Source organism: Rhinolophus ferrumequinum, chromosome 5 (assembly GCF_004115265.2).
Source record: "Rhinolophus ferrumequinum isolate MPI-CBG mRhiFer1 chromosome 5, mRhiFer1_v1.p, whole genome shotgun sequence".
Taxonomy (NCBI): domain Eukaryota; kingdom Metazoa; phylum Chordata; class Mammalia; order Chiroptera; family Rhinolophidae; genus Rhinolophus; species Rhinolophus ferrumequinum.
This window is the reverse complement of record NC_046288.1, coordinates 53,783,587-53,796,801: the sequence shown is the minus strand read 5'-3', so window position 1 is coordinate 53,796,801 and position 13,215 is coordinate 53,783,587. Positions and strand designations below refer to the sequence as shown.

At 35.9% G+C, this 13,215-nt stretch overlaps 2 protein-coding genes across 4 annotated transcripts in view; both read left to right on the top strand.

Annotated features, from left to right (window-relative positions):
- Positions 1 to 5,913, top strand: part of SLC9B2 (solute carrier family 9 member B2) — a 64,860-nt gene extending 58,947 nt beyond the window's left edge. For 2 of the 3 annotated variants that reach the window (XR_004422988.1, XM_033105628.1), the window contains one exon: positions 4,131 to 4,336. The gene's annotated coding sequence lies outside the window, so the exon portion shown is untranslated. Of the gene's footprint in view, positions 1 to 4,130; positions 4,337 to 5,895 lie in introns of those variants that run through there. The other variant, XM_033105629.1, reaches the window with a different exon arrangement.
- Positions 1 to 13,215, top strand: part of SLC9B1 (solute carrier family 9 member B1) — a 62,655-nt gene that overhangs the window by 8,253 nt on the left and 41,187 nt on the right. The window contains exons 2-3 of the mRNA XM_033105637.1: positions 5,949 to 6,018; positions 7,682 to 7,817. Coding sequence (XP_032961528.1) covers positions 5,950 to 6,018; positions 7,682 to 7,817 — 205 coding nt within the window. The 5' untranslated portion in view covers position 5,949. The remainder of the gene's footprint in view (positions 1 to 5,948; positions 6,019 to 7,681; positions 7,818 to 13,215) is intronic.

The window sequence follows — 13,215 nt, the reverse complement described above, 5'->3', positions numbered from 1 at the left end:
AAACAAAAGTGTGAGGAACCCTTGTTATTATTGTCATTATTATTTTCCTTTTGCGTTTTTTCCCCCCATTTATGGCATTACAAGCAGCTAAAACTCGGAGGATAACCCCATCTTACCACAGAAACCAGGACAAGAGACCTTGAGAGACAGCGAGTGAAGTGGGCGGTAGTGCAGATTCAGGATAGGAGCAAACTGGAGAAAGGGGTTCTTTAATTCTGTGTATAAACTGAATCAAGTACCTTGGGTTACCTTCACCTGTGCATGCATAAGACAGTCCCAAAGCAGCATAGCAATGGCTTTAAGAACTGAAGTAAACTCAAAACAAAACAAACAAAAACAAACAAAGAAAAAAGCACTGCCCAAGTCACAGACTAGCCCCTGACTGGTTCATGTACGGGACAGACCGAAGGCAGTATAGCAAAGGCTTTGAAGATGACTGAGATTGGAAACAATGCCCACAGAAAGTTCAAAGAGAGTTTATGATCGGCACCTACACTAGTTGATTGTCTGCCAAACAGACAAAAAAAGTTAAGTATTCTTCAGAGGGTTTTAATAGAACCCAGAGTCTATGCAAGAAGACATCCAGTATGTACTCCAGAAGTACTTGACCTACAAAGAACCAGAAAATGATTGTCTTCGGGGAAAAGAAAATCAACAGATATCAACACAAAATGACACAGATGTTGGATTTAATCAGACAAAGATGTTAAAGGAGCCATTGTAACTATGTTTTATGTGGTAAAGATAAGCATAGTTTAATGAGTGGGAAGATACTCATTCACAACAGAAAAATAAAAGCAGTTTAAGAGAAGCAAGTCAAAATTTTTGAACTACAAAATACAATATCTGAAATTAAAAATTCACTAGATGGACTCAATAGCAGAATGGGAATGAATGAAGACAGAATCAGTGAACTTGATAGATAAGTAAAAATTGTCCAATCTAAAGCACACAGTGAAAAAAAAAAAAGACTGAAAAAGAAAATGAACAGAGCCTCAAGGACCTGTGGGATACTATTATGGAATCTACAGCCTAATGAGGCAAACACATTAACCAATCACTCTAATAAATATATAAGCACAAACAGATAAATGTTCTGAAGAAAATGATCAATGTTCTATGAGAGCATATAAAAACTACGTGACTGAGCTTAGGGGCAGACGTGGTGTCATAAATATTTCTCTGAGGATGTGTATGGTCTTTGAACTGAGGGATTAAAAAGAGTTAACCAAATGAAGGGGAGATCATTGGTGGGGAGTGTTTCAATTAGAAGGAAAAGCAAGTGGTCATCCCCTGCAGAAGAAATCTGGCAGTTTCAAGAAATTGAAAGAACATCAGAGTGCCTAGGAGTGATAAAAATGGATGGGGAATGATATGACATTAGGCTAGAGAGGCAGCCAAGGGCCAGGTTGTGCAGGATCCTGTAGTCATTGCAGTGGGCTGAATGTATGCCCCAAAAATCTTAACCCCCAATGAGATGGTCTTAGGGGTTGGGACCTTTCCGAAGTAATTAGGTCACGTGGGTAGTCATTATAAAGGGATGTGTACCCTTAATAAAGGGACCCCAGGGGGCTCTCTAGCTCTCTCTTTGCCATGTGAGGATACAATGAGAAGTCTGCAACCTGAAGACAGCCTTCATCAGAACCCAACCATGCTAGGACCCTGATCTTGGATGTCCAGCCTTCAGAACTGTGAGGAATAAATTTCTGCTGTAAGCCACCCAGTTATGGTACTATGTTATAGTAGTCTGAACTAAGATAGTCATGTAAATATTTTTGTCTTTATCCTAAAGCCAGTGAGGAACATTGGGGCACTCAACCACTGAACTAGTGGAGGATTGCGGGATGGAACCTTCAGGATCTTCAACTTTAAGCAGTTGAGAAGGATGAGGCTACATAGGAAATAGGGAAGGAATAAGAAAGCTGGTGGGGGAGGGGACAGGGTGGCAGAAATGCGAGAGTAGTTTAACAAAAGCCAAAAGAAGAATGCTTCATTGTGTCATATGGTCAACTGGAGATTATTTATGACCTTCGCTAGAATTATTTTGTGGAGTGAAGGGAGTAGAACCTTAACTACAGAACATTGAGGAGTGAGTGAACATGCAAGCCACAGAATGCGAGCAAATATTTGTAAGTCATATATCAGATAAGTGATTAATATCCAGGATATAAAAAGAACTCTTACAACTCAACAACAGAAAACAACCCAATTTAAAAATGGGCGAAGGATTCTGGAAAAAATTTAAAAATTTAAAAAAATAAAAATGGGCAAAGGACTTAAATAGGCATTTCTACAAAGAAGGTATACAAATGGCCAATAAGCAAATAAAAAGATGCTCAGTATCACTAATCATTAGGGAAATGCAAATCAAAACCGCAGTGAGATACCATTTCACACTCATTAGGATGGCTATTATCAAAAAACAAAATAAAAAAAAGTACATGGAGAAATTGGAACCCTTGTGCATTGCTGGTGTAATTATGGTATAGTCACTGTGGAAAACAGAATGACAGTTCCTCAAAAAAATTAAACATAGAATTACCATATGATCCATCAGTTCTACTTCCATTTTTTAAAATGGGCAAGAGAATTGAACAGACACTTTACTAAAGAATATAGTCAAATGGCCAGTAATTATGTGAAGATACATTAGTCATCAAGAAAATGCAACTTAAATCCACAATGCAATGTCACCAGAATAACTAAAAGGAAAAAGACGATGATACTGAGGTTAGCAAGGATTTGAGTAATATTAAAGAGTACTGGGTTCAAATTCTAGCTGTGCTACCTGCTAGCTGTATGACTTTGGGAAAATTACTTAACCTTCCTTGGTCTCAGTTTCAACATGTGTAAAATGAGGATAATTGTCACGTCCTGCACGAGGAGGGTTGTGGGGAGCTTGTGGGGAGCAAGGAGGGTGGTGCAGGGTTAAGAAAAGACAGTAGCCATGAATAGAGTGTAAGTGCTGCCAAAGGACCTGCAGCCTCAAGGACTAGGCTGGGTGCCTAATGGGGCCTACGCATTAGCTTTTATTAGTTAGGTGGGGAAGTAAAGGAGATAAAGTTTGTCAATCTCAAGATCTGTGAATCCCACACATCACAATAGGAAACTGATTCAAGCCAATCACCCTTGCCTGCAGGCAGCTGAACCATGAGTCTCAGGATGTATGTACTTCCCCAAAGGACAAAACCTTTGTGCGTATGAATAGATGGAGAGCACATCACTGACTCACTTCCCCTGCAGGTTGTGGGAAGGAATGCAGCCACAGAGGCAGAGGCTTTCCTTAGCCAGGGGAAGGTGAGGGGCTGTGCCCACCTCTACGAACCCCTGTGGGTTCTCCTGTTGGTCCCCACTCGACTACCCCTGGCTTGAGTTGCCCCCCCACCATGGGGAATCTTACTCGTCATTGGCTGACCACCCATCTTTTTGGGGCCAAACAGGGAGACATGAGGTGCAAACACAAAGGTGAAACAAAGTCCTTGAAAGGATCCGTCTCACAGACTCTCCTTTCTTTGGAGGCAGGTACATGGAGACAGAGGGGAAGGCTGCTGCGTGGCCACAGATAATAATAGTAAATAGCTCAGAGTTGTGAGATTCAAATGAGATGATTCATGTTAAATGCTTAACATAATCCAACAGTGTCAGCTGTTATTTAATCTTGACAATAAATTAATATTGTATCATTTCACAGATAAGGAAATTGAGACGTAGGGAAATAAATCACTTCCCACAGTTATTAAAAGATAAAGGGGAGAGTGAAATACATTTCTAGCTCAACTCCAGAGTCCTTGCTTTTAGTTACTATGCATACCACCTACCAATTCTACTCTTGACAGGTATGTGAAGAGAGTATTTGAGTAATTGCCTGGCTCAAATATTGCTCAACACAGTATCTTATAGCAGCTAACCTGTACATTTATTATTCAGACTCCTTATCTAGGTTTTGAAGCTCTAATGCATGGTGTGCATGTTTGGATTCCAAGTCCTGCTATTCTAATTATGACATAATTGCAAATCTTAAAATACGCCGCCTGGTTTCTTGATGTCTCTGCTTGTATGATTCTTGGTGTTTTGTTTGCCAGCTCCTAGTCCACCTGCCTAATTATGACTCACAATTTCTCCTCATTTAGGTCACAGTTCAGATGTCACCTCGATCACTATAGCATCATCCTGTTTTTTTTTCTTCAGTACTTAATCACAATCTGAAAATTGTTTGTCTTTCTCTTACCTCCAACAAGAATATATGCTCCATGAGAACAGAAACCTGCATTTCTCTTTTGTTTTGTTTGCTGATTTATCTTCAGATCCCAGGAGAGTAGACATTAAAAAAATTACTGGCTGGCCCGGTGGCTCAGGCGGTTGGAGCTCCGTGCTCCTAACTCCAAAGGCTGCCAGTTTGATTCCCACATAGGCCAGTGGGCTCTCAACCACAAGGTTGCCAGTTCAATTCCTCAACTCCCACAAGGGATGTTGGGCTGCGCTTCCTGCAACTAACAACAGCAACTGGACCTGGAGCTGAGCTGCGGCCCTCCACAACTAAGATTGAAAGGACAACAACTTGACTTGGAAAAAAGTCCTGGAAGTACACATTGTTCCCCAGTAAAGTCCTGTTCCCCTTCCCCAATAAAAATAAATAAATAAATAAAAATTTACTGGCTGGATGAGCTTTGTGCCCTGACTTCACAATTCGTGTCACTCAACCTCAAATTTTTAATGGCCCTAACCCTTGGCCTGTCCCTGGAGAACTTGACACAACTTAGGTGATTCATCGAGCTTCCTGTTCATAGAACTTACTAACATTTAGCTTCTGGTCTAACAGCTAGTGACAGGTAGTCATTCTAAGGACAAGGTAGTAATTTTGATAGTCCTGTTAAAATGGAATTTTATTCTAAAGGGACCTACACATCTAATTTTTTTTAGTATATGTGCTGCCGAAGCGAGCACTAGACATCTAATTTTTTTCCGTCAAATTTAAAAAATAAATGTTATTTTCTGTTTAATGTCATAAATTTAGTTATGATCCCTTATAGGAGTTTATACACTGATATTTTCCTTCATTAAAGTGAGACAGTATATGTAAAACCCCTAGAGTATAGTAGGTACTCAAATGTTAATATTCTTTTTCATTAAAAATTTTTATTATTAAAATTGCTTGCCTTAAAAAGAAAAAGTATAGATACTTGAACCACTAGGGGAGTTGGTCTTTATTAAACACCTAAAAATTAAAACTTGAAATACTGAATTTTGTCCTCAACAATTTTTTGTCTACAACTCAAGAATTGAAAAATATTTTAAAGGCAAAATACTCTCCCTACACTCAAAAGCAGCAAAGATCCCAGAGAAGGTAGAAACAACAGATGTTTTAAAATAAAAGTTTTCAGACCTTATTCTTCTTTTGACTGGTTCTAGTTCATTGTTTTATTTTCTAGTTCATTCTTATTCACAATAAAACCTATTTTATTTTGTTTAAATGTTTACCTTACAGCCCTTTCAAATTGACCATATATAAAGACAGCATGTATCAGTAACTTATAGATGTACGTATTAATGTAGTTGATCATATTTTAAATTTTCTTGGAGTCTCTTATGTAGGAATGTGACTGAAGATAGAATACATCAAAGTTGGAAATGATCTCAAGTATAAAATAAAGAGCTGGGTTTTCTAATATATGCCTTTAAGATACGGCCCAGCATGGTGAACTATTGAGAAAGTAGTACATATGTGTGTGATAATTTTTTTTAATACTAGTGCACCTGACTTTTGTTAATAACTTTAAAATGAATACTGGAACTGTTTTGATTATAAAGGTATTTGACTTGACTATAATACAACTTTATGATTTAAAAAAATCATTAAGAAATTAATCCCACTTAACTATGTGTGTTTTTTTTCAGATGGACTTATAGTCCTATATTTTCTTTCAAATAATTTTTCTTTTAAATATTAGCATGTACACCACAGAACAAAAAAATGAAGATTTGGAGGATAAAAACATCCAATCATCTACAACTCCTCAGGTAAAAACTTAAAACTGTATATGACATAAAAATCAATCTGTCCTTAAAATTTATTTCCAAATTATTAGGGTTTTTTTAATATATCGAGTTAAAAAATGAATAGTCATTTTAAAATAGCTAATTTTAATAGGTCCTAAGAAATGAGCAAAAGGAATGAAAAGATAAAAAAGGGTGACTACAGAATATTTTGGAGATAAAGAGGACATATTTTAGAAATAATGGAAATACGGCTTATTATTTCTTGCCATGTCCAGGAAAAACTTAGTAATTTAGACTATAAGAGGTAAATAAAGACAAATCTAAACTAATTAAAATGTGCTATATTTGAAGAGACCCACGTTTTGTTTTTGCAAGTGTATAGAGTAAGTCACTAGACATTTTGTTGGTCCAGTTTTACTAAATAGTAATTGTTCGTATTAGAATTATAGGGTTTTTACATTTTTTTTTAAATAGAGGTTTCTACCATTCTTAAGGGCCAAAAAGTTCTTTTAAATATTTAAAATATTCACCACTAATTCTGATTACTGCTTTTATCTGTAAAAACTTCATCCTAATCTATGTCAATTTATTATAAATTCTGAAATAATAAAACTTAAAATAATACGGTTTTACTGTATATGACCTTTCACCCACCCTAATCAAAATTCACCTTTGTGTCTTTACCTTGGTCCTTTTGTACAGTGACAGACTTTCTCAAAGTCTCTACACCAGAGGTCCAACAGAGTAATCATGATCAGTTTTAAAGAACTTTGATCTTAAAGAACTACATGATTCGTTTATATGAGCTGCTGTGGTTCCCATCTCCCTAGTTATTGTTTTATTTCCTTTCCCTTCCTTATTCTGTACATGCTCTCTAGCCTTTGTTACCATTCCTTGTGACAACGTGATGTTCTCTCTCCCCTGCACTCAAAGTATTATCAATACAAAGTGTTGGCCTGTGTACACACATACTCGTACACACACACACACACACACACACACACACACACAATGACGACAGTAAGGTAAATTTGAAGATCTCTGTTCCAGGATTAACTCTACTCTGTTTTGTTTTTTTTTTTTTTTATTTTGTTTTGTTTTTTTACCTTGGGAGGAGCTTCTCGATAGTCTCACAAACTTATTTTTCTAAATCAGCAGTTTCATAGTTAGACTAACTACCATTAAAAGCCTGGATGATCTCAATATATTATCTCTAAATAATAGTGGAAGCATGAACCTTGAATTTCTGAAGGCTTGATATATTGTTCTCATTTTTCTTTCAAATATATAACTTTTCAAATGAGTCCATGATAAGTTATATTTCACTTCCTTTCCAATTTAGTTGTATTTTCATTCCACAGAAGTTTTGTTGAACAATCTTTGGGAGTTAAACTGAGGGACACTTTTAATTATTCTACCCACACCATAGTCTCACTTTTTTAGTATACATATGAATCACAAATGGAAATGGCAGGGAGTCAGCTGTATGAAAAACTAAGTCAAGGGGCCCTGCAAAATGCTCAGCTGTGCCATCCCCATACTCGTATGTTAATATCACATTGATATTGAGCATAAATATACTTTTGTATGTGTATGTCTCTATGTTGACAATAATAATGAGTTAAACATTCATAAAATTGTATGGAAAGTATATTTCTTAAAAGAGTTCTTTGTTTTACTTCAGATCCTCAAAGATAATAATACTAGTGAACACGAAGAAACTAAGGAGAATGTCTTCTCAGAAACAGAGGAAACAAAACCACAGATGGAAAAGAATTGTTGTCCTCCACGAGGAACATTGAATAAGATTATTACAAACGGTATGTGAAATAAGAAATGTAAGTGGAGAGAAAATGAGAAATATATTTGATAAATATGAAACCACAAGCCAGCAAAGCCACTGCTTAATCTACAGAGGGTGCCAAAAAAATGTACACACATTTTAAGAAAGGAAAAAACTGTATTAAAATTGTAATATTCAATATACACCAATAACAAAAGATTAATACAAGTCACGTTTGACTTCTGCAATTACAAGAGGTGCTCAAAGTGGTTACCATCAGCGTGTAGACACTTCTGATGACGGCGAATACTGCTTGAGCAACATTGACCAAAGTGTCCACTTGTATACATTTTTTGGCACCCCCAGTTTATACTCCAGGTCAAATGATCAGCTCTATTACAAGCAATATATGGACAAAAGGAAATGTTTCCTTGAATCTGTCAAAAATAATAATTGCTTAACAGGTCTATATTTTAATGAGTTTTGTGCCTTTTTGATGTTAAATTCTGGGGATTAGAAACAGCACTGATTAAAGATTTTTATTTAAAACGTACTTCTCACATTTATTTTTAAGTTGGCTGGAAAGAACATTATGCTTCTGGCAATATTAATGTTCTTATTAAATTATGCCCCCGATTTTAAAACAACTGCTGCCTTGTAATGAGGTGTATAAAATTTGCTGTCCCACTAAAATTTTAAAGTATGTCGTTGTCACCAAATATGTATGTGATTTTCTTACATACATATTATTTTAAAATGTATGAAAATTATTTTAAAATGTGATGAAGGATAACCAATTGAAATTTAAAATTTTTGTTTTCTTCTTTGCTGCTTGCTGACTTTAAACTTTGGAAAGCCAATTTTATTAATTGATTTTGCATTTGGTAAATGTTGCTTTTTAATTAACATCAGTATTTTTAAGGCCCTGAATCTAAACTAAACGAGAACATCTGCCAGTGTAAGTGGTTGGACTCCTCTGTAAATGTAATTCCATGCATAGGTCTTACAAGCATGTTCCCATGACCCTAATTAGTGGGCAGCTTCTATAGAACAGTTGTTAGAGTAGGGCCGGGACTGAAAGAGAGAAAAATGTATTGATCACCAAAGACTTTCTATTGAGGTTGAGGATTGCAGTTTGCTCATGAACTAATTGAGGATAACAAGAGTACTGAAAATACAAACTTACTTAGGTCCATAACCCGTTTCCTCCTTTGTTTTCTTTCACTTTTGATTTTGCCATTTTAGAGAAGTTTATAGGGAAAGGAGTTTCTATGCTTGTATCTTAGGGGGAGGTTATATTTTTGTACTCTTTTTCACTTTCTCTCTCTCCTTCTCACACATACACCCTATATTCACACTAAAGAAACCCTTACAACAGTATATTCTCTGAATAATAGAACTGCATTTTCTCTACAACTCATACTTAATTCACCAATTCCACAGTGTATGCAAGTTAATTTAAATAAGAAATCTAAACTCTCAACCACACATAGAAATCAGTCTCATCACTTTTAAACACATTGTTTATATCCCTTACTTGGGAAGTGGCTTGCCTAGTCCCAAAGAAATGGCTATTCTAGGGCAATAGGCCATTCCTCCTTTTTTGTTCCTTTTTAGTTTACTTTCAATAAAGGTACTAACTTATTTTCATGAAGCTGTTTTTCCTTTAAATAAATGAAAGGAAAGCTTTATTATATATCTAACTATGATTTTTAAATAATCTTGAGGCCAGAATTTCTCCATTAAAATCTTACCAGTTTTATGAAGTAAGCAGCCTTGGAAGTTTAGAGCTCAAAAATAATATCCCAGAACCTTCCAGATTCTGGTCCAGCATCATCATTCCATCCCAACAACAAATAAAATGCTGAACTGAAAAATTGACAAAGAAGCGAGGTCACAGGGCAAATTACTGCCCCCCAAATTGGAGACAGATGGGTGGATACAGAGAATCATAACAGAGAAGAAACCTCTGTGGGAACCAGTACCAGGGCAGGAAAACCAAAATTGTAATTGTAAATTGGCTGGAGGCTCAGTGTGGACAATTCTGAGAGTAAAACTCCAGAGGGAACCCAGTCATGGTGTGAGGAGAACACACTTTTGTGAGCTTTTACCTCCAGGAGCCATGGGGGATGGGGGACGGTTAATCACCGTGAAATACACCAGAGCATTCTGTTCTTTTTTTTACAAGACCTGTCCTCAAGAGAAACTGTTTTATCAGAGCCCAACCCACCTGGGAGAAGAGAAATACCCAACTTCAGTCCCCTCTAGCCATCCTAGGGGGATACAAACAGAAAATAAAGCAAAACCTGAGAGGCACTAGTGAAAGTCACAGCCCAGGGGCGCAGGCTCCCTGAAAGACTGGAACCTAATCATAGGACTGTAAAACTCTTCCCCTCCCACCACACATTACCACCACATTACCAGAGTTCCTTTTACCCAGAACCAAATGTTTGCCTTTGAACAAAAATATACACACCGTATTAAAAGGCAAAACAAAACAAAACAAAACAAAACACCCCCACAGTTTGAAGAGACAGAGAAAGTATCAAAACCAGACCCAGATTTGGCAGGGATGTTGGAATTATCAGACCATGAATTTAAAACAACTATAACTAATATACTAAGGGCTCCAGTGGAAAAGTAGACAACATGTAAGAACAGATTGGTGATATAAGCAGAGAGATGGATATTCTAAGAATCAAAAAGAAGTGCTAGAAATTGAAGACACTGTAACAAAAATAATGAATGACTTTGATGGGTTTAGTAGTAAACTGTACACAGCTGAGGAGAGAATATCTGAGCATGGGGATATGTCAATAGAAACTTCCAAAACTGAAAAGCAAAGAGAAGAAAATATTAGGGGAAGAAAGAAATAGAATATCCAAGAACTATGGGACAACTACAAAAGGTGTAACATACTGGTAATTGGAATTCAGGGTGTGATCAAGAAATATGGTGAGTATTTAAAATAGAAACATGGATTACAGTAAAAGACACATTGCCATTGACCCCCCACAAAATACTCCTCCTCGCTTGGAACACCCTTATCCCATTGTTCCTGCCACTTTCTGAAGCAGTTCTGGAAGTCCTCTTTCCTGAGTGTCTTTATTTCATCCTCCATCGTGACAACACTCCGTGTCACGCATCGCTCCTGGTACAGCAATTTCTGTCAAATAAAGACATTACGATGTGTCCTCATCCACCTTACTCACCGGATCTGGCACCGTGCAGCTTCTGGCTCTTCCCCAAAATCAAAATGACCATGAGAGGAAAATGTTTTGAATAGATTCAGGACATCAAGGCAGCCAGGACAGCACAACTAAAGACACTCACAAAAGAGGACTTCCAGAACTTCTTCAGAAAGTGGCAAGAATTGATGGGATAAGTGTGTTCGAAGTGAGAGGGAGTATTTTGAGGGGGATTAATGGCAATGTGTCTTTTACTGTAATAAAATTTTTCTATTTAAATATTCATCATATTTTTTGATCACACCTTGTATTATTAAATATAGTTGCCACACTATATTTTACATCTCCATAACTTAATTATTTTATAACTGGAAGTATGTACCTTTTGACTCCCTTTACCCATCTCTGACCCCACACCTCTGGCAATCATCAATCTGATCTCTATGAGCTCAGTTTTGTTTTTATATATACCACATATAAGTTAGATTTTATGGTATTTGTCTTTCTCTAACTTATTTCACTTAGCATAATGACCTCCAAGTCCATCAATGTTGACACAAGTGTCAAAATTTTCTTTTTATGGATGAATAATATTCATTGTATATACAAATATACACACCTCATTTCCTGTATCCATTCAATCATTAATAGTCACTTAGGTTGTCTCCATATCTTGGCTACTATACATAATGCTGCAATGAACATGGGGGTAAATATATCTTTTCCAGTTAATGTTTTAATTTTTTTGGACAAATACCCAAAAGTGGACTTGCAGGATCATATGGTAGTTCTAGTTTTGATTTTTTGAGAAACTTCTGTACTGTTTTCCATAGTGGATTCACCAATTTACATCTCCCCCAACACTGCGCATGAGTTCCCTTTTCTCCTCGCCAACACTTGTTATTTCTTATCATTTTCATAATAGCCATTCTAACAGGTGTGAGGTGATACCTCATTGTGGTTTTGATTTGAATTTTCATGATGATCAGTGATGTTGAGCATCTTTCCAATGTACCTGTTGGCCATCTGTATGTTGTCTTTGGAAAATTTTCAATGCAGATCCTCTATTTAAAATTGGATTGTTTGTTTTTTTTGCTGTTGAATTGTATGTGTTCTTTATGCAGAAGCTGCCAAAAAAAATATATACACATTTTAAGAAAGAAAAAAACTGTATTAAAATTGTAATACAATGAATGACACTAGCATTCATTTGATTAATGCCATCTTTGAGTGAATGTCATACTACACATTGTTACCTAATTCAATTCAACTTCGAAAAGCAATGCATAAATAACATCTCTTAAAATGCGTATACATTATTTTGGCACCACCAGTATATTTTGGATATTAATCCCTTAACAGATATATGATTTGCAAATATTTTCTCTCATTTGGTAGGTTGACTTTTTATTTTGTTGATGGTTTCCTTAGCTGTCCAAACTTTTTAGTTTGATGTAGTCCTGCATCTTTTTGCTTTTGTTGCCTTTGCTTTAGGTATCAAATACAAAAAAAAAAATCATTACCAAGACCAAGAGTTTTATGGTTTCAGGCCTTACATTCAAATTCTTAATCCATTTTTATTTAATTTTTGTACATAGTATAGATAGAGGTCCAATTTCATTCTTTTGCATGGTGCTGTCCAGTTTTCCCAACACCACTTTATTGAAGAGACTGTCCTTTCCCCATTGTATATTCTTGTCTCCTTTTTTTTATAAATTTATATATATACACATATGTGTGTGTGTGTGTGTGTATATATATATATATATATGAGTTTATTATTTCTTGTCTCTTTATTCTCTTCCTTTGATCTATGTATCTGTTTTAATGCCAATACCATACTGTTTTGATTACTGTAGCTTTGTAATACAGTTTTAAATCAGGGGACATGATGCCACTATCTTTGTTTTTCTTTCTGGACTTTATTTTTGAAGAATATTTTAGTTGGGTATAGACTTTAAGTTTACAAGCTTTTTTTTCCACCTTTAAGCCATTTAAAGATTTTTTTTTCTTTTGACTTCTGTTATTTCTAATAACAAGTCAACATAACTCTTCATTGTTGTGCCCCTGAATATAATATGACCATATTTGGGTGATAATTTTAAGTTTTCCTTTTATCTTTGATTTCTACTGTTTAATTATAATATAACTAGGTGGACGCTTCCTTGTATTTATCCCGCTTAGGGTTCAGTAGGTTTTTGAATCTCTGTATTGTCTTTTCATCAGTTTTGAAAATGTTCAGTCATT